Raw genomic sequence first — 24,482 nt, forward strand, 5'->3', positions numbered from 1 at the left:
TTCAGACAAAGACACATAACAGTACTGAGTTTTGCTTGCTTTGGGGATCAACCTGCACTTTTCCAAAAGTTCCCAATATACATAAAGTATGCTTTTATTTATACTTTGCAGAATTTTTGGCATTTCCAGTTTTTGACCAAACAACAAACGAAATGCTGTTCTTGCTGTAACTCAAGTTTCATTTGGGACAGGCTTCACAGACTCTGAAACAGAGAAGAAGAGAGAGGCACTTGCTTTACTACCTGATGACCTACTCCTTTCGTATATGGGATTAATAGGAATTCAGTTTTTGGGGATATCCTTGGGATGCTGTTCAGAAGGGCTAGCAGTAGATAAAATCACCCAGAACACAGTCACCAACAGTATGTGAAAGAGGTCACATGTATGAAAAGCCCCACTTTGCATAGTGAATTGAGTGAGTAAAGAGAGGAAGGAAAAGGCATCTAATTCTAAGGGAATATTTTGCAGTTTCAGCCTGAAATGACTCAAAATGCAATAAATTCTCATCAAGCCTTTGAAAACAGTTGTAATTATCTTGATAGATGATCTCCAAAGAGACCTTCATAGTAAACACTTGCTAGAAAAGGAATTGGAGTACAAAGGTAAGGTAAGATGCATTAGAAGCTTCTCAAAGCAAGTGAACTGCTGTGCAGCCACAAGGAAATCAGTCAAGCATTCTCCAAAAGGAGTGATAGGCAGGTATGACTATCTTCATTTTCACTTTTTTCTCCTTTACAAGACTATTATTGCAGCATCCAGTTCATTAGAGTTGGTATTGGACCCTATCATTGGTAAAATGGATTTTCAAAAAAGACTTTTTTCTTTATAACTATATATCCCAGCATTTATTTATTACAACTCTGGAACAGATTTTTTACTAATTCTCCTTTCTGGTTGTTAAAAAGCCAAATCTACGTATTATCTGTTTGCTCCAAGTAATGCTAATTTTCTTATTACGTCCTTGTTACTACTTATTTATGTTAGAGACCTCAGGCTTTACACCTCTGACAGACAGTGAGAACTACTAGTTGGCTGCCAGGGTGAGTCAGCAACATGATTCTTTCATGGCAGATTACCAAGTTACATGCTGAAAAAAAGTGTCAAAAAATACCTCCAGGTGAAATAAAATTATAGGTGACGCTTCAGCATAGAGGGGAGCATTTCCAAGCCTTTTTTAATTTCTGTAAAATACTGGCAGGGTATGAGGGAGAAGGAGGGAGAAGACTGAAACCCTTACCAAAATGTAAAGAGAGAAATCAGTTCCTGTAATATCGTAGCATTACAATACTATCATGGGTCTTTTTTTGCATTTTAGAGATTTTGGTGTACTTGAGAATTGTAATTTATAGCTTAGGGCAGGAAAAAACCTTACAACAGTGTGCCACAAGATCACACTTTGTCATGGAGAGTAAGACTTCAAGGTTACATGAACAAATTTGTTGAGTTTTGCTTTCACGGTGAACAAATATTCCACTTCTCTGGTTAGTTTTTACCAAGGATAATATGACAGTTCTCAAGGGAACTACAGTATCTGTGGAAGGTTTTGAGATCTTTGCATGACTTTAATCCTTTCTCACCCTCATAATGAGTGAATGCAATTTCAGATTTTTTTTTTAGTTTATTTTTTTTCAAGTCACCTTGCATTTTTACTGTTCTAGCTAACTATTCAAGTGGTTGAATTTGAAAATACGGGGGCAAAGGAAGAGGGTGAGTCAGAACAAATGCATTTCGCAGTGCTCAGGGGAGACAGACACACAGGACAGGTGATTCAATCACAGGTGTAATTTGGCAACAAATTACAGTAAACACCACTCAGGATTCTTTGCGTAAGGGGATGCATTTCCTCAGCTATAAACCTGTGACACATCCAGGTTTCAGCAACATATTAGTTGAGTAATTTATGGAAGGTGAGACTTCACTTCTGCTAAATTAAACTGTTATGGAAGTCACAAAATTGTAAAAAGCACAACATCAATTTTCATTGGTTTGCTAGTTCTGCAGTTCCTCAGTACTCAACATTTTAACATTGTTTTTGGGTACCACTGAGTGGAGCTCAAATACCAATTTAGAAAAAAATTAAACCTCTCAGGCTGTTGCCAGAATCCACTACACGTTTCTGAGCCTACCTCATCCTCAGCCTTCAGAACAGAGTAGTACCTTTTATAGTGTAAATATCCATCTAAAGGCACATCAGAAGTCAAATTAATCAAATGTTGTTGTTCAACCTCATCTCTGAGTAGGCCAAGAAATTAGCACACCACTACATAAGTAGAAGCTTAAGGAGGGAGGTTTTCTTTTTTCTACACACCCTGTTGTTGTGATTATCCTATCCTCAGCATCACACAATGTCCTACCTTTCTCACTTTCCAAAGGTGCAAACTTCCTCAAAGGTGCAAACTCTTCAGGGATTTCCAGTATCATTGATTTTGGCAGAATGATACATTTGTACCAAAAGTTAGCACCAATTATTCAGTAAAAAAGAACACACACTGACAGAAGCAGCTGTAATGATATTATTTCGTTAAAGGATAATAATGCATGCAAAATATTTCTAAATTTACATCTTTGATAATATCTCTAACATCCTCTGTACACACAGCTGAAGAGGTCTTTCTGTTTCTCTGCATAGTCAGCCATGTGCATGGCCAATTGTAAAGTTTCTCTCTACTTAAGTGGCTGGTACTTAAAAAGTGCCATCGGGAGAGACATTAAAAAAGTTCCCAAATGATGAATACCTCAGGTGATACAGAGACAACTGTAACTGAAGCAATGCTCAGAAGCCTGTTGGAGCTTGCCATCCTGCTGAAGATGTTTGCACAGGTATCGAGCTTTATTAAACTAAAGACTGAGGGGCTGTGGCCCTTTTGAAAAAAAAAAATTCTTATTGGATGGTTGTGGTGGTAAAATCTGCAAAGTAAGGCTTGCAAAAACAGCAAAAGAAGGAAAAAAAATACTTTCTCAGAGTAAACTTTGTTGTTCTTTAACCTAGACTATTAGTCTCCCGAAAATACATAATTTCATCGTGCACTGTACATTTCAAAACTTGCAACCACTACTGTGTTAAGTAAAATAACTTGCTTGCACTACCAGTTCTCTTTGGATCACTCCATACATGCCCTTACCTTAGCTATGATACGGCACAGATGGGCACCTTCCTGGGTAAGGCTGAACAAACTGCTAATCGCCGACTCGGTGACGTGCACACTGTCTGACAGCTCTATTTGTCTCAGCAGGTTCTGTGTGACATAACATAATAAACATAACTTACTTCCAATTAAAGGCATTTGTGTTAGATCGCTGGTCTTGGAGTTCTTTTCGAAACTTGAAGATTCTATGGTTCTGTTCTATTATTCTATATTTAAAGACAAGATGGAGTATACAGCCTAGTTCTTTAATCATCTTGCTTCTCACCCAGAGAAAGGAAAGAAAAGTTGGACAAGTCAAACTGGTAGCACTAACTCATTTATCACTGCATTTGAATAGGTGTAACCAAGAATAGTGATATTTTAAATATTTACAGGGCAAGAAAATGGGCTCATGTCTGAGAATTCAGCAAAGAACTCTTCAGATATTTAGTAAATTGCTATTGGGTTTTGCCTGAAATTGAACCAGAATTTTCAGAAGACAAGTAATTTAGCTTAGTGTAAAAGCTGATCACAAGGTTGCCACCTTATTTATAAGGAATATTGCTATACCTTTTCTTACACTACTCTCTAAGCCTCTGGGTTCATCACTATTCTCAGACTACACAGAAAATGTCATTGATCAATACGGGGAGTTCTCATAAAGAAATATAGGGGGTTTTCTCCAATGTATGAAATGGATTAGATATTTTTATCTTCATAAAGAATTATATTGCTTTTGCATTTGTGTCACTGCAGCTCCATAGAGAAGTTTATTTCATTTTACTCTTTCTGAAACAAAATGGAATCATTAGAAGAAAAACTAATTATATTTGCTGGGAGGAAGAAGGTAAGCATTTTTATCCAACTTTAAAAGAAGAGTAAGGAAGCATACCACATTTTATACTGTTATTTATACAAAATTCAATTACCTTCCCTTTAAGAGGCTCTGTTCTTTCACCTTTAGCATTAGAAAAATGTTCCACAAAAGTATAGTTTAACAGTTCACACTTGGATATGAACCTATGCTGAATAAAATCCTGATACACTGATTAGAAAAGAAAGCTCTTTACACAATGCAAGCTGAAAGTTCTGACCTCTCACACAGTCACTTAGTCTGATTCAGAGCAACAAACTACCCACAGACAATGTGTTTTTATGGTAGAAGTGGGCACATAGGCTGGCTGAATGGTTCAGAAAACTGTTCTTAAAATTATTTTTATTAACGAGTTCTAATCCAAGTCCTTCAGCCCCACAAATACAAATGAGATGATGTGGAGTAATAATTCCACTCCCTTAGAAGAAAAAGAGACTGGGATTTCATGCAGATGCTGAGATGCCCAAAGACAGAAATATCAGCAGTGAATAACTGTTCTTCAGATTGAAAAGCCTAAGCACTGAAACAACAACCACCTACTCACTGAATTTGCAATATGCAAAGTTATTTACACACCTCAAGTCATATGTGACATTTCATATGGTTCTCATAATTCTTAACCAAAGCGAGCAGCTTGTTAATTGGACTGCAATTCTGCAAATGTATTTTGGAGATTCTCACCTACTAGTCATCATCTTCTAAAACTAGAAGGGATGTTTCTGAAAGAATCACTTGTTTTGACATCTTAACGCATCAAGGTATGTTAGAATTTAACCAATACCACACACTAATTTTGTTTTAGCACTCTAGTAAATACTAATTAATTATTTCATGTTCACTAAGCCTCTCCTGTCCTCTTTGTCTGCAGGGACAACAAAAAAATTTCAGCCTCTCTCCTCTAAAACATGGACAAATTAATTGGGTATAAATGAGGAAGACTAGGGAATGCAAAGGGATTTTTACCGAGATCTCAAGAAAGAAAACAGTCTAAGTCATGATAGATTGGTTAGGCTTGCAGGTTGGTACTATTTCAAGAATGGTCTAGCAGAAAAAGAAATTAATACATTTGCAATCTCAGACTAATTACTCAGCGTATTTCAAAGAATCGGAATCTCAGCATGAGTAAGGTTGGAAGGGACACTGGAAGTCATCTAGCCCAACTTCCCAGCTCAAGTAGGATTCCCTAGCACATTAATTAGGATTGTGTTCAGGCAGCTCTTGAATATCTCCAGAAAAGAAGAGTCAACAACCTCTCTGGACAATGTATAACCTGTACACAACACTATATTTTATCACTACTTCCTGGAGTCTAAAACATGCATTGTTTAAAATGTGTGTTGCAATAATATACTTGCTATATATATATATATATATATGTATTTAAAAGTTCAGTTTTTAAAGAGAATTACTGAGAGCAGGAGATAATTTTTTTCCAAGGTTTCCAAAGGAAAGCAGTGTCTGTCTGAAAGGAAGAGAAGGAGTTTCCAAAGACCTTATTGGCAAGACGTTGTCCAGAAGTTAGCTTGCAAGAAAGGAGAGACATGAGGAAAAGTAAGCAACATGGTAAGCCACAAGATCATTGTGCCTGGGATTTGAGTTTATTGGAGAATTTGAGAATACAATCACCTAAATCTCATTGCAACATATTTGAATTACCGATCATGGGTTTGTTGAAAACTGGGAGTTGTAATTCTAATCCTCCTCTTAATCACAGAATGGCTTGGGCTTCAAGGGGCCTTAGAGAACATCTAGTTCCACCCCATGCTATGAGCAGGGACACCTTTCACTAGGATCAGTTTGCTCAGAGCCCCATCCAACCTGACCTTGGGTCGCCAGTAGATGGTCTCCCTCAAGATTCAATCTTTTTGGAATGCTTTTTTTTTTAATATAAACTCACCTGTGCCTCATGTGTTAAAACCAGCTCTATCAACTGGCCAAAATACTGGGCAACGGTGGTGAGTGTTTCATTAATACAAGATTTCATAGACTTCAGTATCTCTTCATCTTCAGTCTGTATGCACCTGAAAAGAAAGAGAAAGGAAAGGGGTGAAGGAAAAAAAGATGCAACAGACCTCATTGTCAGAGGTGAGGCCTGTGTTAATAATGGGGATATAATGGGAATTCAGGAAAGGAAAATGTCTTTGTGTCATTAGCATCATTCCAGACATTAGTCAAAGTTTTGTCTGCACATAGTAAGTATACCATGAAAAAATAATAGTGGACATTACTGAATAATTTTGGTATAACAACTTCACAGACTGCAGGTCAAATTTTGCTGCAGATGCTGTGTGTTCATATAGTGTAACTGCTCTTTTCCACTTGTGATGACAGTTCTAGTTGCTCTCAGATGTTTGTATTTCAACTGCAGCTATGCACATCCATCCATCTTTTGTAATAAAAGAAGGGTTTTCCATAATTTTCATTTCTTTACCTTTTTTGCCATAGTTTAATGATAGCAGAATAAGGATGCAGAAAAGAATGTGTGTCCAGATGAGTTAAAAAGCATACTCAAAAGTAAAATTTGTCCATCTATGCAGAAAGATTACATAAAGCAGCTTTACAGAATTAGTATAACTATCCTGTAACCAGTGATGTTTGGCTATAATTGAAGAAATGAGGTAAAGAGGGAAAACTTTATACAATTCAAATGAAATAACTAATATTTCCTCACAGAAATACATTTATTTGAATTGCTAAAACATATTCTGCCAAGACAGGCCTCTGTAATGGAAGATACAGTTTGGCTGATCAGTCTCTTTACCTACATAGGTAAACCTTTTCAGCTTTTCCTGTCTGTCACCCACCTATATCAAATTTTAGTTAAAAAGACAAGGAGGGGGATGGCTGATTCGGGGCAGACACTTTGAGATCAGAGCTCTCATTAAATCAGTGTGTCTCATAGTAGAATATAAAGTCTGAGCTGTGTGGGTTTGGCAAAAAGAAATAGTGCTCAAAAAAATGTTTTTTCCTGATATTTAGATGGTGTCTTCCCCCAAAGCAAAATGACTTGCATAGTGTTAAAAGTAAATTGAAAAAGAGTGATTGAACTGTGCTGAAGGGATTGGGTAACTTCAGCAGTGGAGACACCATGAGAAGAATTATAGAGATTCTTATCTTCTACTCTCAGCATTCCAGAGTGCAGGGAGATGAGTAAACCTACAACTACAATTTAAAGGATTGTGTATTTATTTTGGTTTGATATACATACATGGATATGTGTATATTAAGTTTCCACACCAACTGAAATCTTGGCTCCACAGAACTGGAAGGGCACTTTGTTGCTGACATCCTTAGAGCCAGACTTTCTCCCTTGGTTGTGTCTATAAGTCCTGAAAAATCCACTTGCATGAAGCTTTGCATCTATGCCAGGCTTTTTGTGCAGCAGCAGATCCCATCTTTCATAAGAATGCAGTTTAGATAAAAGCAACTCACTTCACCCAGCACAAACTAGTATGTAGAAAGTCTTGCAGAGCTACAGGGGCCTATTTCAAACAACTGAGGGTGTTAGTGGATTTGTGCTTCTCATTAGAAATTCCACAACATAATAAACCAGCAAAATTAATATTCCAATTACAAAATTTAAGTTACCTTTCTGTGAATGCTGTAAATTCTGAACACTTGTCTATTAAAAGTTTTTCAAACTGCAGAGAGAGAAAGAGAAAGTGGTTTTAAAGCAATACCCATATACATAATTTCTTTACAAAAGTAAATAATACTTGTTTCTTAATTGAAAAACCTCCAGAAGCATAATATTTGACATGAACCTTCTTTATCTATTTTTCTGAATAAAACAGGTAGAGATAAAACTGAAGTTTACAAAAAAGTAGCATTTTCCATGTTGGAAATGCAAAGGAACTCACAGATGGGGTATCGAAATACTTTAGTCCTGTAGTGTTCAAAAGCAAAACATTTTTCAACACCATTAGTCATTAAAAACATTCAGAATCAAGCCTGTAAAATAGGATCCAAAATAATTCAATAAAATGTCAGTCACCAAAAAGACATTAGAAAGTCTTAAACCAGGGACCAGTATCAGTATATAAGGATTTCTTACAGATTGTTTAAAGCAAATAATAATAATAGCAATAATAATAATAATAATAAACAAAAAATAAGAGAAACATGACATCAAGTAAAGCATCATACCTGGTGCATTTCTTCTGAAGGATTCCTGGTGAACGTATTGTACTCATTTATCATTGAACGCACGTGGCAGTTGACTCTTACTGTCATGCTGTGGACTCTCTGCCACCTATTCTTCTCCAGCTTCTGAGCAATCCTTGTCAATTCTGTGCTTATGATCCAAGCTCTCTTTAACAGAAGCTGCAAGTTATCACAAGTGCTATACTGTGAGGAAAGCATAAGTTCATTTTGTTCATCCTTCTCAATGCTGATGGGCTTGGACTGGAGAATACACATACATTCGCAGTCTGTCATCAACTTCAAATCTTCCATCCAACGCTGAACAGAGTCCACCTGGATTAAATGCATACTAGAAGGCAGAGAAAGAGAGGAAAGAATGAGGTAAAGTGAAAAAAACTTAGAAAAACCACCAGCAACACCATACAGCTGTATCCATTACTAGGTTACAATAGACTGACAAAAGGCAAAAAAAATTGAACAAACAATTGGCTTGTAGTAACACAGCGATATGTTTAGCTTTTCATTCCAAATACAGGTTCTGGTTTTCTAATCACCTTTACATCACATTCCCTGCTATAAAATTATTTCTGAAAAATCAGTAGTAAATAGAAGTTTAGACTATGCTTTTTAAGGAAAAAGTTTTTGTACATTCAGATCTACATTTGACATGGAGAAGGAACAAAGTTATGAGTATGTTTGCTTGTTGTTTATGGGGTTGTCAGGTTTATCTAGACACTTTGCCTATTAATTGCTTAACATAGCTTTACCTTGCAGCATCTCTCCAAAGCCCTTCCACACAAACTTACACAGCCAAACCAAGACAAGTGAACAATACTGTCAGCAATATCTGTTTCTGCCATATCGTAATCCCTTAAATCTCAGCTGGATTCTACTTCCTCACCAGATCTGTACCTTACCCCTTATTTCTCATTGCTCTGTACAATTTGCACATCTAACTTCCAAACCACATTTTTGCACTACAACAAATATAATGTGAACCAGTAAGGCTGAAAAACTCCTTGATAAGCACTCCCTGACACAAGGGCAACGAGCCTGCATTTCGTGCCCTTGCACCCTCCAGTTAGTAAAACATGGTACCCAATGCAGAAGCTGTACTGAGCTGTTCTGAACTCATCTTTGTGAGGGATCACAAGTTCCCCAGAGCCTTGAGATGGAAGTGCCTAATTTATTTTTTTTCTTATATAAAGGTACCCAGACCCTAATAAAAATACCTTAATCCCCACTCCAACCATACTAAGGGTTTCCAAAGAGTTGAAGATAAAAGGTAAAGCAGAAATTAGATTCAGGAAAAGCAAGAGAAAATGAATTTAATTTTTTTTCATGTTTCTATTGGTATCCTACAGATAATCTGACAAAGTAGTGGATTGCTGTCTACCTTCTGGATACAAGCTACAGTTTTAAATAATACTATACCAGATAGGACAAAAAATATGTTTTTATTATAATTCCCATTCATTTAATTCAGATACTGATTCATTGCAACTCAGCAACACAATAGTAAAGTTCTGTGTTGTTATATTAAACTTTACTGTTAGAACAAAATCTGCAATTACATTAGCTAGGCTAAGGATGACCAGATGGAAGGCTTTTTCATTCTTTTGCTTCCATTTATACACTGAACTCAAGAAATCTCCTGCCAGACCACTCCAGTAATATTCCATAAATAAACAAAATGTATTTACGTACATATGAAAAGGAGCAGACCTCAAGTATCATTTCATGCAAATTGACAGCAAACAAGATACAAGAGATCAGTTTCATTGATCCAATCTCCCTTTTCACCCTATTTGATGAAACTACTTTTAATTTTAAACTTTACAGGCTGCTGCTATTTAACGTCTTTATTTCACTCAGCTTTGAATATTGTGTAATGGCATTTCATGATCAATTGAGGCCCACTTTCTTCATGCTTTCTTATTGCCTTTTTGGATCTGAAGCAAGGTTTCCTAATAAACAAAACCAACAACTTGAGAAGTTTGAGACCATGATTTATAATGTTGTGCATAGTTTGCGTGTGGATCAGGATAAACTCATTTGACGCAGAGTAATGTACCTTTCATTTCTAAAGTGCACTATGATAATTGATTAAACCTCTGCTTAGTAAATAGAAATAAACTTCTGTATTATAAATTCGCATTAAAAAAACTAGAAAAGAAGCTTAGTGAAGGGAAAAAAACCCAACAACAAAAAAATGATTCATATTTCCTCTGGTCCCAAAAGCCAAAATTCACTCTGAGGAGAAAAAAAGATTATAGACCTGTAAAACAAAAAAAATTACAAATGTTAAAGAAACTCTCCTTGTTGGCTTCTGTTCCTATTAATTGTTGCAAGTACAACTGTAGAATTTAGGATATTCTTTCACTGAAACTTAGTATTCCTTAACTGACAACAGTAGCAAAAATAACCCCCTTCACATCCTTTCTGAGAAGGGCCACAGAAAACTCCCCCTCTGGTTACTATCTCAGCTTTTCTGACACGTTAGTCTTTAAATTAGACATACAGCATTATCACTCAAATTACGTATATAAATGATTCACCTTCATCCACATCTCCCTATATTTAGAGAAAAACTTCCTAAATGTGCAATAGATGAATTTTTGGACTAATTTTTTATATTTTAAAATAAGAAAAGCAAAAAGTGTGTTCATTCATAATTACCTATGAAGAATCTTATTCCAGACAGCATTTACTGAACTCAAAAAACAAGTTGAAAATTTCCATTTTGTCTCCCTATTACTGAAAAAAAAAAAATCTACACCTACAAAATAAAAAGAACCATAATAGGTCAGACCAAAAAAAAAGAAACAAAACAACACAATCTGTCTAGCCCATTATCCTGGTCCCAACACGCCCATTAGGAGATGCATAAGGAAAGATTATAAGAACTGTGGCAAGAGTTTAGCAACCCCTCCTTCCCATCTTCTGGCAATTAGTGGTTTAGATACTTCCTCAACCAGAAGTTGTGTCTGAGCAGGATGTTTTTACAATTCATGAAACAAAAGTAGCCATTAATCCCTTTTTGAACTCAGTTAAACTTTTGGCCTTTGCAACATCTAGTGGCAGTGTCTCACATTGTTTGATTATTTTTTGTATGAAAAAGTATTTCTTACTCTTTGTTTTGAACTTGCTTGGACATGTAAACACAAATTATTTAGTTCTTATATTTTAAGAGATACTGAAATGACAGTTCTGCACTCACTCTCTTCATGCAATTCATTATTTCATTTGCTCCACTTTATCTTCTCTAGGTTATTTTATTTCCAAGGTAGAGAAACTCGGTCTATCTAGTCAATCACCATAAAGACATTTTTCCACTCCTCTGATCATTCGTTTACTCTCCCCACCTTTTTAAAAAGTCATTTCCAGTATCCCTGTGTCCTCAGATGTGATAGCAAGGACAGGACAAATACAATATTCAGACAAATTATAGATTTATACATTTGAAACACATTTTCTGCACTGCCCCTATTTTCCAACAATTCTTAAATTAAATTTCCCTTTTACTAAAGTGTTTTCCAGAGGGCTCTTTGATTTTTACCTTTTTACCTTACCAAAAATCTACTTTGATTTCAGAATCTTTTCCATGAGTGATAATACATAATGTAGAGTTTTCTACTCTATACATACAATAAAATTTTTCATCAGTTCCCTTTTCCTTCTCGCATGCACTACTTTATGTTCATTAGCATATAATTTCATTTAGCATTTTACATTATTGTGTTGTCCTGCTATTATAACCATTTTTCAGGTCGTTCAACACATTTAGCAAGATTGGTTCAAGCATAAGAGACCTTGCTGGTGTGATTCTCCACAGTTCTGTTTAACTGAGCAACAGTATCTCAACTGGCAGAGACCCTGACATTTAGGTTGGAAAAAGCCTCTAACATCATGAAGTCCAACCATTAACCCAACACTGCCAGGTCCACCACCAAACCACGTCACTAAGTGCTACATCTACACGGCTTTTAAAAACCTCCAGGGATGGTGACTCCACCACTTCCTTGGAGACTCCATTCCAACGCTTGACAACCCTTTCAGTGAAGAAATCTTCCTTAATTTCAAATCTAAACCTCCCCTGGGGCCACTTGAGGTCATTTTCTCTTATTCTATCACCACTTACTTGGGACAAGAGACTGACCCCCACCTTGTTACAGCCACCTTTCAGGCAGTCGCAGAGAACAGTAAGATCTCCCCTCAATCTCCTTTTCTCTAGGCTTAAAAACCCCAACTCCCTCAGCTGCTCCTCATAGGACCTGTGCTCCAAACCCCTCATGCGTTCCATTGCCTTTCTCTGGACATGTCCCAGCATCTCAATGTCTTTCTTGCAGTGAGGGACCCAGAACTGAACACAGGACTCGAGGTTCAGCCTCACCAGTGCCAAGTACAGGGGGACAATCAGTGCCCTGGTCCTGCTGGCCACACTGTTGCTAATCCAAGCCAGGATGGCATTGACCTTCTTGGCCACTTGGTCACATCGCTGGCTCGTGCTCAGCTGCTGTCAACCAGCACCCCCCAGGTCCTTTTCTGCCAGGCCAGTTTCCAATCAGTCTGTCCCCAGCCTGTAGCACTGCCTGGGACTGTTGTGGCCCAAGGACAGGACTCAGCACTTGGCCTTGTTGACCTCATGCAGTCAGTCTCAGCCCATTAATCCAGCCTTTCCAAATCCCTCTGTAGAGCCTTCCTATCCTCCAGCAGATTAACACTCCCATCCAGTTTGGTGTGGTCTGCAAACTGACCTGAGGGTGCCCTTAATCTCGTTGTTCAGGTCATTGATAAAGATCTTAAGCAGGACTGGCCTCAATACTGAGCCTTGGGGAACACCACTGGTGACTGGCTGCCAGCTGGATATAACTCCATTAACCATCACTCTCTGAGCCCAGCCAGCCAGCCAGTTTTTCACCAAGTGAACAATGCATCCATCCAAGTCCTAAGCAGCCAGTTTCTCCAGAACACTGGGAAAAAGGGCCAAAGGTTTTACTGAAGTCTAGGCAGACAGACAAAATTTAAAGCCTTTCCCACATCCACTAAGCAGGTCACCTTGTCACAGAAGGAGGTCAGGTTGGTCAAGTAGGACCTGCCTTTCATGAACCCATGCCTGATCCCCCCCTTAGTCTGTACATGCCACATGATGGCACTGAAAATGATCTGCTCCATCACTTTCCTGGGCACTGAGGTCAGGCTGACAGGCCTGTAGTTCCCTGTATTCATCCTTCCAGCACTTCTGGGACATAGGTGTCACACTGGTTAAAATCTAGTCAACTAGGACCTCTCCATATAGCCAAATCTGTTGGTAAATGGTGGCTCAGTGAGCACTTCTACCACTACACTCAGTACTCTTGGGTAGATCCCATTTGACCCATAGACTTTTGTGTGTCTAAGCGGTGTAACAGGTTGCTGACCACTTCCCATTGGAATATGAGGGCTTCATTCTGCTCCTTGTCCCTGTCCTCCAGCTCAGGGGGCTGGATACCTGAAGTTCAACTGGTCTTACTACTAAAAAATGAGGCAAGAAAGTGTTAGCTACCTCAGCCCTTTCCTCAGTCTTTGTCATTATTTCCCACACACACACACATGCAGTAAAGGATGGAAGTTCTCCTTAGCCCTCCTTTTGTTGCCAGTGTACTTACAGGAACTTTTTTTTGTTGGTTTTTCACAGCAGTAGCCGGATCAAGTTCTGGTTGGGCTTTCGCCCTTCTAATTTTCTCCCTGTATAACCTCATGGCATCCTTGTAGTTCTCCTGAGTTGCCCTCTCCCTTCTCCCAGAGGTGATAAACTCACCTTTTTTCCTGATTCCAGCCAAGGTTCTCTGTTCAGCCAGGCTGGTCTTATTCCCCACTGTCTCATTTTTTGACACATGGGGACAGCCTGATCCTGCACCTTTAGGATTTCCTTCTTGAAAGGAAGATATATAGATACATAGATAGAAAGTAGTTCCCCACCACTTAGAATTCCTGAATTTAGTACATCATGGCATATTGACAAAACAGCAATTTATCTAGACTCTATATTATAAAAGCAGCATTTAATGTAAAAACTGTTGTAAAAATAATTCAGTGTAAAATAAAAATTCAAGAGAAAGTCTCCAACATTTCTTCCAAGTCATTCTATTTTAATTGAGGTTGTAAAATATTTGATGAAGTTTTCAAGAGTACTCAACTGAACTTAAGTAACTAGAAATTTGAATACTCTGAATTCTAGTGCTTGACAAAAAACAAAGTCTTTTAAAAATTTTGTTATTTTGACAAAATCTTCTGGTGCAGCCAGCTGAGGCCAACTTAGAACAACAGCATGTTGAAAGTATGTTGCTTCAAAAGATGATCAGACTTTGTTTCATACAAATATTTCTGCACTACGTAACACATTTCAGGCAAATTTCATCCTGGAGAAATACTCAAATAAAAAAAAAATACTCCTATTTTAAATTTCTAAAAAGAGATAGGTGATATTCAGAGTTCTGTAACTAGCATTTCTCTCTTTTTTAAATTTTTTATTTTTTTTTTTTGCTATTTCCTATCATCTTTTAAGTAGTTCGTTGACTAACAAATCAAATCAAGGTCTTTAAGACAGACAAGATGGATTAGCATCAAAAGGATTATCTGTCTCATATTGGTGTTACATGAATAGGAAAGCAAAGAGTAAATAACCAGATGATTTGTTTAAACTTCCAGCTGGAAGTGCTTTACCACAATTTTACTGGCAGCACATACACTTCTATTTTAAATTGCAAGTGTTACAATGAAGAAGAGTTATACCTCCAATTTAGCACTGAGTTTCACTAAGTGCAAAAGTTTCCTGTTTTATAACATTGTGTTGAAGTCTGAGCTGATCAATTCACATGAATAATTCCAATGATCATATTTATAAAGTGTAAAGACTTCTGCTCAGTCAAATTATATTTTCAAGGCTTCTCAGCCTTTTTATCCATTTTTACCTGATATGACAGATTTATTACCAATACTAATGATAGCATTTAGTACAGCTTCCAGATAAGCTGATGGTGAAAGTCAATGCCAAGTCTTACAACTGTGCTCAAATTTATTATTCTAATTATTGGTAGGTAATTAATTGGCAACAAACAACTTCTTGAATGAATTTAGCCCCCTCTTTGAACATAAATAATCTCTAATTTTTTTCTAATTCATCTTTTCAAATTATTCATAGGTATGCAGTACACCCAGGGCCAATTTCCACATCAATACAATGGACAGCAGAACTCAACTCTCGGTGGAAGGATGTAGAGAAGAGTCATAGAGACAGCTTTTATTTATCCTCTATTACTTTACACAATATTAATCACATAAGAGCCCTGCAGATACATGATATTGTATTTGCACTGATTTTAGCAAAATTGTATAGAGCTAGCTTAGAACATGCAGAATAGCTGTAAGATAGTTGAGAATCAGATTCATTTTTTTAAGTGAATGCACTTACTTTGTAAATCATTCCTAAGGTAACACATCCTATGAATACTTGAGTTTTGCAATTGATGTGGCAGCGTGTTCTTTTTTCCTGTTAATCTTACGCACTTCTTTCCCAGTAGAACACTAGCAATCCAACTTCACTGGGACAAAAAGTAAGTTTAGTATGAATTACTTAAGCCTTTAGAACACAGTGATAAAAGCAAGTTAGTTCCTAGCCTTTAAAGGAGTTAACAAGCTATCTTAAAATGGTATTTTAACTTGTCTTAATGATTACTCAACTGTTACAGTTACTAAAGTCTTAACATCTTCCCCAAATAAATTCAGTAACAGGTAATTCAAGCTACAGCCCTGAAATATTTCTCAACACAAAAGAACTTAGGGAAAGTTGTGCTGTATTCAGCCAACTGTCCTGAAGCGTATTATGGAAGGCAGAACTTTGTTAGTTAGCACTGATATTTTAACATTTTTAACATTTCCATGTAATTTAGGAGTAGGCTTAAACTACAAAGAAATGCAGCAGAAGTAATAGAGATATGACCACTAGTCTCAGGAAGCAGCATGCCAATGGGTAGAATAAATAAATACTGGTAACAAAACTAGAATTAGTCAAAGATCACAAATGAAATGCTAATATATTACAGTGGTGGTAATAAATTTTTGTCCACTAGGGACACCTCAATATTGTTACCTTTCTAGCAACTGATATCTATGAGTGTGTTCACCTGACTTGAAGACAACAATTATCCCTCTTTGCCTTTTGCTGAAACTTCAGTACCACCAAATTCAGTTTGGCATCTGCACCCTGGAAGGATGGAGTGAAAAATCAGTGCTACTATAGAGAAGATATGTTAAACCTACAAATATCTTGTGCCTTGTCAAGCATCCATCCAACTACTGCAGGGATATCAAATGAACAACTTAGAACTAAACATTTGTGGTCAGGCTACTGCATTGTCAGATCTTATATATTCACCAATGCAGAAAAATCTATAAGGAAAGTAAAAACACTGTAAACACTCGTAATATATAAGGTATGATATGTGAACTTACTATATCACACCTGTTTAAAAGGCCATGTAAATAATTTAGTGTTAATTGCTGCACCTATGTAATTCTCAGATCTTCATGTTTTTCTGAGAAATCCTCATTGTAAGTTGTCCCTAAAAATATCTGGAAATATTATACCAGCCCAGAATTACTGGCACACTACAGAACATAAAGTCACGCTAAAAAAAAAAAAAAAAAATAAAAAAAATCACAGACTAACTCAGTTTGTTGATTAGTTTGTGTAAAATCCAGGATAAACTTATAACTTTATCGTATAGTAATTTTTTTTACATGGGTACAGTTTGAGTAGGTCCAAGTCCTACCCAGGCTACATCAACTGAAGGGATAGTCAGAGACGGTTCAAAGTAGTTTCAGGAATTTTTCTTTTGTGCCTAGTACATTAAATTGCTAAAACAGTAGCTGTCTTGACAAGCACATAAACCACTGAGTTCACAGAAATTAAAGACCACAGTAAAAGAGAATATGATTTCCTGAGAGAAAGGAGGAAAACACTGAAAAGCCCCGCTGTCAGCAAGTTAATGACAGTATAAGGCTGTTGTTAATTGGCCACTTTTCAGGTAAAGTTAAACAAACAGTGTGTTAATATAGTTACAATGATTATCAATTGAAATATGTCTGTTAATTTATATGTGTACTGTATCCTTAATTCATACTTGCAGGGAATATTATTGCATTTGTAGTGTTGCTATAAGCTAGTAAACTCAGCAAAATTTTAAAAAACAGTTAGCTTGTTGAACCCTGTGGTATTGGTATATTCAGATTTAGTAAACTGTTATGAACTCAGATCAGACTTAATGAGCTTTGATACAACTTAAGGAATCCACCAGATTTATAAACAGGCAATTTTAGCCACTCTACAGTTTGGACATGATCGGTGGGGAAAAAGATTTTTTCTGACACAGATTTATGAAGCATATTGTTTCATTTGTTCAGTATGTTGCTTGATGATTTGTTCTGCTGTTAATAAGCAGATTCCCTTCATTTCTCAGGTAAATCCCCTTTGATGAGCCAAATGAAGTAGGCATTCCCTCTATCCGATGTTAGGTCCTGCAATAATGAACTATTCTCCAAGGCAAAGACAAAAGCACTGTTAAAGATAAAAGACCCCACGACTTGACCTCTGCAAATGACAGAGCAAAAACACAAAATGGTTTTCCTAAAAAACAGGAAAGCTGAGTAATCTTAACTTTGTGTACAATGGCAGAATCCATATCTTTAGACTTCATTTAGCCCAATGTGAGAAGAACAGCATTGCCTCGTGGAACATCCCACGAAAGATCTACTCAGAACCTTTTTTCAGATTCTTGCAAAAGTTTAAATCTGACGTGGTGAGTGAAGTATATTGATAATCTTGAAGGGATGTTGTCGTCAGCATATATTTAAATTGCAAATTACTGAGTATGCATATAGTTTTCACTCCTATGAGTAACTGGACATGTTTCCTGCTTTGTGAAAACGAAAAGTCAACAAGGCCAGCAACAGGAGAGAATGTGCTCAAGATATTAATCAGAGAGTTCATCCTAGTTCATTGTTTCATGATGCTCAGGCTACACTTGTAATTGAAGAGGACAGTATTCCTCATAGCCTTATAAGAACAATATGCCGCAAGAGAGAGAAGTCCTTGTAAACACCTAGCAGGGAGGGAGAATTAGAAATGAGAGTGAGAAGGAGAAAAACAACACTGAACATAATTTGGGGCCATAGACAGTGGAAATGCTCAGACACAATCACAAGCAAGGACTCATTTGGAGACTAATATGAGGGTCCATGAAAATAGCACCAGTGCCTCATTGAACATTGTTTTTTTCTTCCTCCAAATCTGCCTTAATTTGTAGTTTAATAACAAACAGTACAGCTCTCTGTCCCCTTTCCAAAGGAGTTATGACATGCATTATGAGCAGCAGCATTAGCCTTTCACCTTCTACTATTTACTCATTTAAGGTTCTAACCCTACTGATTAAGTAAAGCCCGGATTACTTAATGAAGGAAGCAACAGCCATTTTACAGGGAGTTATGAGATCAGTATCACTCAGGAGACTCTAGAAATTTGGTGACCCTCATTCACACCTGTTACACAGCAGCTCTAGCTAAAACTGTCAAACAAGGGGTGTGAAAAGGATAGCCTGATGTTGGGCTTTTCTAAGATTCACATCAGAACATTAACACTTCAACAGACAAGTTAAAAAGATGAAAACTAGCAATACAGTGTCACAGATACTGGAATGAGTTGGCAAAAATACCTTATGTGGTCTCATTCACATAAGAACGCAGTTTCCAATCAAACAAATTCAATATTTACGCACAAGTTTTTATACTTCTGTAGAAGTCAGAGGAACTGAAAATGAAATCTTACACCATTAATTTGACTCTTCTGATACCAGAAGCAATCAGGTCAGAAAATTTGTTCATAAATGGCTTAAAATTCAACTCAAAAAATAATTTATTGTGGGCTCAGAATTCTTCTATTAAGTTACTATTCTAGAATCACTGTGCTTTGATGGTTGGAAGTTTCTTATATCTAATTTAAATTTCTTAAAAGTAATTTCATTCTTATTTGGTTTAATCTTTCCTTTTAAATGAAATTTTTAAATGCATTTCTAGAAAGCATGCTCTCAGCTTCTGTTTTACAAGACTTAACAAGCAAAATTCTTCAGGTTCCTTTTAGGAAACTGTCGCCTTCCTGTCCCCCCATCTAAAGAGTCTGATAGATCTATAGTTCCTGTAAAATTAATTTTTTACTGAAACACTTGATATCATGCCTGATAGCAAATGAAGTCTAACAGTAATTTGCAGTGACATTAATACACCCTTCTCTCCAGAAATATCTCACTTCATCCATACTAAGACCAAAGTTCCTGCCTTCATCACTGCATCTTACCGGCAAATGCAGTCGCAGTCATCTCAATCAACCAGCATACATAGATCCTTCTCCTATTTTTTCCCCCCCATTAAATGAACTACATTTTACCTTTTGTCTAATCACTAGGTTTCTACTTTTACTAGTAAATTACCATGTGTATAATCTCCCCTGAATTTCCTTTGTTCAGGGGGAAAATGTTAAGGTAACTTTGTATATCCTAGAGAATGTTAGCAGATTATTCACTGCTGTGCACCTTTGGCAAGTCCATTTTTTGGCATCCCATTCCCTGCCTGATTCCAAACCCTTAACTACTCTTTACTAGAATGTCTTCCTTTTCATTTCCAATTGCCTCTTATTCCATCTCTTCTCACCCCTTAGATACAAGCATTATATTTTGCTACTTTACACTCAGAGTCACTAGGAAACTTTTGTAGCAAATTCAGCAGCCTAAACAGAATAATTTTCCTGCCTTTTGTGAGTTGTGTTTTGTTTCTCCTTCAGACACATTTCTTTCTCTTTCCATGCACCTGACAGAGTCAAAACAAGATGGTTTTGACTAGTAATGCTTCTAGTTGCCTTTCATTTCCATTTGTGCAGGTGTTGAACCGAACAAAGCCAGTCTCTGATATCAACTGAAGGTTTAAACACAAATAAAGCAGGTTCAAAAATTACAACGAAAAGCCAAACTCACATTATATCTTCATTTCAAACCTCCTCTCAAAACAAGGACTTGGGTTATGCTACCACTTTTTCCATCAGACTTTGCTCATGATTGCAGTGTGTTTTGTCATAAAATATTTAAGGAAAAAACATTTTCACAAATTATTCCAGTGTTTTTCAATTGAAAATGAGAATTCTGAGCCACCTCGCTATAAAATATATTTCTATGGAACAACTGTAATGTCATAGGTTTTTGGGTATTCCTGGATACCTCAGGACTGTAGCATAAGCAGTAACTGTGAACCATCAATTTAAAATATAATAACTAAATGTATTATGTTCCAATACTCCTTAAAATTGAAAGTAAATTCCACCTCTGGCTTCAGTGGACTTGGATCAGGCATGGGTGTGTGAGACTCATAATTCTTTAGAGGATGTTTAGAGTGTATTTCTCCAAGGGAAAGAATCAAGGATAAAGAATTTTAAGAATAAGACAAGCCTTGATAGAAGGTTCTGGAAAGGCTTGAACTGGGACTGGAAAGATCCGACAGCATATTTGGAAAGTCCTTTCTTTGGTCATCTTGGCGCTGTTCAAGCTCTGGAGGCAGCATTGGCAGAAAGAAATTTGTCAGCACAGCAAAGAAGAAGAGACTGACACAGTGGTCCTGAGGAAAGCGTGGAAAGGAGTGGCATTCCCTGACAAGGCCCTTTGTGCTACATGGGGGCATTTATATCCACATGGACAGAACTCTAGGAAAACTTCTAATTACAAGTACACTGATTCCCTTACCTTCTAAATTACTTTGTTCCACTAACAAAGACTTTGTGCTTTAATGTATTAAAAATTTCCTTTTTTTATTTATTGTTATAAATCCTACGCTTCCATTAATGAAATAAGACAGATCAAAGCAAAGTAATAAACTTATCGGAAATTTTTTCTTACAACCAAATGAGTTTCATCTTTTAACTCTTGCATTTTCCTTGCATCATGCATTATTGTTACAGACTGAACTACAGACACCATTGAAATAGAGAACACATTTGTGAAACAATGCTATGGATGTGCTTTTTACTATTTACTAGATTCACTTTTATGCTTTACTACACTGAATTTATAGAAACTTAGAGGAAGATGATTCAGAGAGATGCTATAGACATTTTTACTGGAAAGCAGGGAAATAACAGTTTAGCACTATGTTTCTTTTAGCTAAAAGGAATGCAGAGTTGCTTGTTCAGGATGAAATCTTACACTGTCATTCAGTGCTGGCAAGAAAGACAAATATGGTTAATGTTGATGACTGGACTTAAGTGAAAATGACAAACTGTAGGATCCCAAAAATATAATATCTGCAGAAAAGAACCATAAACCTTGGGCAACAAGGGCTGACAAAAATCCTATGATCTGAAGGAGCTGGACCCTTCTCATAAGACCTGTAAAAGTTCAACCTTGTGGATTAAGCCTGGCTCCAGCAGAAACAAGAAAGGACTTTTGAAATTATTTTAATCAGACCATTTCTAAACCCCTTTAATCCCTTTTCCCCTATGTAATCTTGGTTGAGAGAATTATTAACCTATTGGCTAAACTGCAGTAAAACTTGTGTAACTCCCTAATTAACATAGGTCATCCTCCTCATTAACATGTCCTGCCCCCAAGACCCTTAAATTGTGTTCTCACGTTCAATAAATTCCAATTTATACCCCATACTGGGATCGTGTAGTTTTTGGACCCCTACTACAAACCATCCCTAAACTGAATATTAAGTCTCAAAACCATAGAATTTTGGAAAGGAATTGTAGGAAATACTCTCTTCACTGGTATCAATAGATTTTTCTACACTTTTCAGTAAAGAGACAATAACAGAATATTCGGAATGGGAAGGGACCCACAAAGATCATCAAGTCCAGCTCTTAAGGGAATGGCCCACACAGGGATCAAATTCACAGTCTTGGCATTATTAACACCATTCTCTAATCAGCTGAGCTAATTCTCAGGATCTTCACTCCTTGAATGCATTAATGGATACTTGAATGCATAGTGCATGTTTTGAACTTTCAGGTTTTGGAGGGTACACCATGGGATGCTCAGAAACACTTCAGATGCAAAGCGCGGGCTGTACAAACAACTAACTGGATAGGATTATTTCAAAGTTTTACTTCTTTCCCTTCCATAAGCAATATTCTTCAGAGAATTTATTTTTCAAGAAGAAATGCAACACATGTGATGGGCAATCTGCATAAGCACTGAGTACTGCACCAAGATGGCCAGAATTGTTCAAGAACCACCACCAAAACAATTGAGGCACCCATACAAATACCATCTTTCCAGGGATCAGTACTAAACACACAGGTTCCATAACATAATGTGCTCCTCACACAAGGCTTTCTGCATAACTCTGGATTAAGGTTGTAAGTTTTGTGCATTATTTCACATCAGAAAAAGAGATACAAACTTTTTTTCCCTTTTTGCCCATCTTATCTATGCATATGTGTTGGGTGGCTGTACACAGCCAGACTTCTATTTTCTGAATTGCTTTGAGTTTGCATGTCTCTCCAGCCACAACAGTGTTACTTAGAGAAGTAGAGTGATCTCATGGACAGACTCAAGCAGAAATTCAAAAAGCTGGGCTCTACTCTTTGCTTTCCTACTGATACTTAGAGAAGTTTTATCACTTCCTGTCATCTTTGTCTCCTGCTTAACTCTGTCTCTCTTCTCTGCTTAGTCTGTGAAGTGACACTTTATTTTTTTGCTCTGAGCATTGCACACAGTGTTCTGATCTTGATTGGAGCTTCCAGATGTTACTGTAACACAAGTAGTGGAGAAAAGCAAAAATCAAAGTTTTCCAAAGCAATCCTGAGAGGAGTTTTGAAGACCAAATAGGAAAAGGAGAAAGGAAATGAATGGTTATTTTTACTACTATAGGAGTTGCTTTTGAATGAGGGACAACAGCTAAAGTGTGAAGAATACCTGAAGCAGAACAGTCTCATTAAAATATAAAATCCAAAGCAAATGGATTCCAAGACCTGAAATAGACAAGAGTTCGGGAGGGTTCTTCAAAAGAGCAAATGAGGTGAAGAAACTACAACAGTCTGGTTTCCTGGTGAAAATAAAGATGAATGGGTGAGGAGTCCTGCAGATCCTCACCCTTGCTCATTCCTTGGAAATAATTCATTAGCGAGGACTTTTCACCTTGCTGCTGTTCACAGCAACTCATAATATCAGGTGTAAAAGAGGAGCAAGGGAGAGAGCAAATCTTGCTGACAAGAGCCCCATTGCACAGGTATCAATCTCCATCTTCACAAGGGACCAAGTGAAAAGAATTACTTACCCTGGAGGATAGAACCGAATGGCTTTTACAGGGGCTGAGAAGATACTACAAATGATGACAAGAAGGAAAGACAGAATAAAGACTGCTTCTTTTTCTCCCTTCTTAGTTAGTAGAATGAAACAGCATATCTATTTATTCCTCTTCATTTAACAAGAGCAGGGTTTGGGTCACTGTCAGTGAAACCCTGGCACAAATGAGTTATCCATGATTCATAAGGGTGTGCAGGCTTCACATTCTGCAGTGCATTAAAAACAGAACAATGTTTTCAGAAAAAAAAAAAAGCGTCATTCTGGTGTCATTGCGCAAAAATTAGTCAATTATCCCTTCTTAATTATTTACTAATATTAATAAACTCTTAGTGGCCATCAAAGAATCTGAAAAACAGCTAACAGAGCAAAAAAGTGTGGTGAACACCATTGTTTTTCATTGAATTAGCCTCTGGCACCAAATATAAATAAATGGATATTTTATGGGAGTACATTATTTTGCATTAAAAAAAACAATTAAGGATAAGTGGAACTAGGTTTTTGTCCTGCTGTAATCCTTTATGATATCTCATAGTACAGCAAGCAAATTGGATGTGAAAATATATCAGAAATGGAAGCAAGAAACTGTTCGATCATATTAACTCTGTTATCATCACCCACTTTAACTAAATAAATTTGTTTCACATAAGTTACTGTGGGATAACAGAACTTCCTCACAAAGAGGAAACACTTGTGTGAAAAAAAATTACTTATTCAATATTCTCTTTTACCTCCCCTTTGTCAGTCTCTATGAGAGTAAGGAATTCAGAGGAAGGAAAAAATCTCTGTATATTTTTCATGTGTCTGATTAACAACCCTTTTCTGCTGCCACCATGTAACCAGAAAACAAGTTAACTGAACTCACTGTATAGAGAAACAAGTAAAGTAGATCCAGTTTTTTACATGACTTCTATGTTCTACTGTTTCTGGAGTGCAAAGATAAATCAATTTGGCTTT

The 24,482-nt window shown here is 36.9% G+C and overlaps 1 protein-coding gene across 1 annotated transcript in view; it reads right to left on the bottom strand.

Moving 5' to 3' along the window:
- INSC (INSC spindle orientation adaptor protein) overlaps nt 1-24,482 on the bottom strand; it is a 139,831-nt gene that overhangs the window by 49,665 nt on the left and 65,684 nt on the right. Inside the window, exons 5-8 of the mRNA XM_029961031.1 lie at nt 8,146-8,491; nt 7,588-7,640; nt 5,897-6,020; nt 3,123-3,236 (exon numbers count right to left, since the gene is read on the bottom strand). Coding sequence (XP_029816891.1) covers nt 3,123-3,236; nt 5,897-6,020; nt 7,588-7,640; nt 8,146-8,491 — 637 coding nt within the window. The remainder of the gene's footprint in view (nt 1-3,122; nt 3,237-5,896; nt 6,021-7,587; nt 7,641-8,145; nt 8,492-24,482) is intronic.

The sequence above is a fragment of the Manacus vitellinus genome, unplaced genomic scaffold (assembly GCF_001715985.3).
Source record: "Manacus vitellinus isolate BGI_N305 unplaced genomic scaffold, ASM171598v3 scaffold_30_pilon, whole genome shotgun sequence".
Taxonomy (NCBI): Eukaryota; Metazoa; Chordata; class Aves; order Passeriformes; family Pipridae; genus Manacus; species Manacus vitellinus.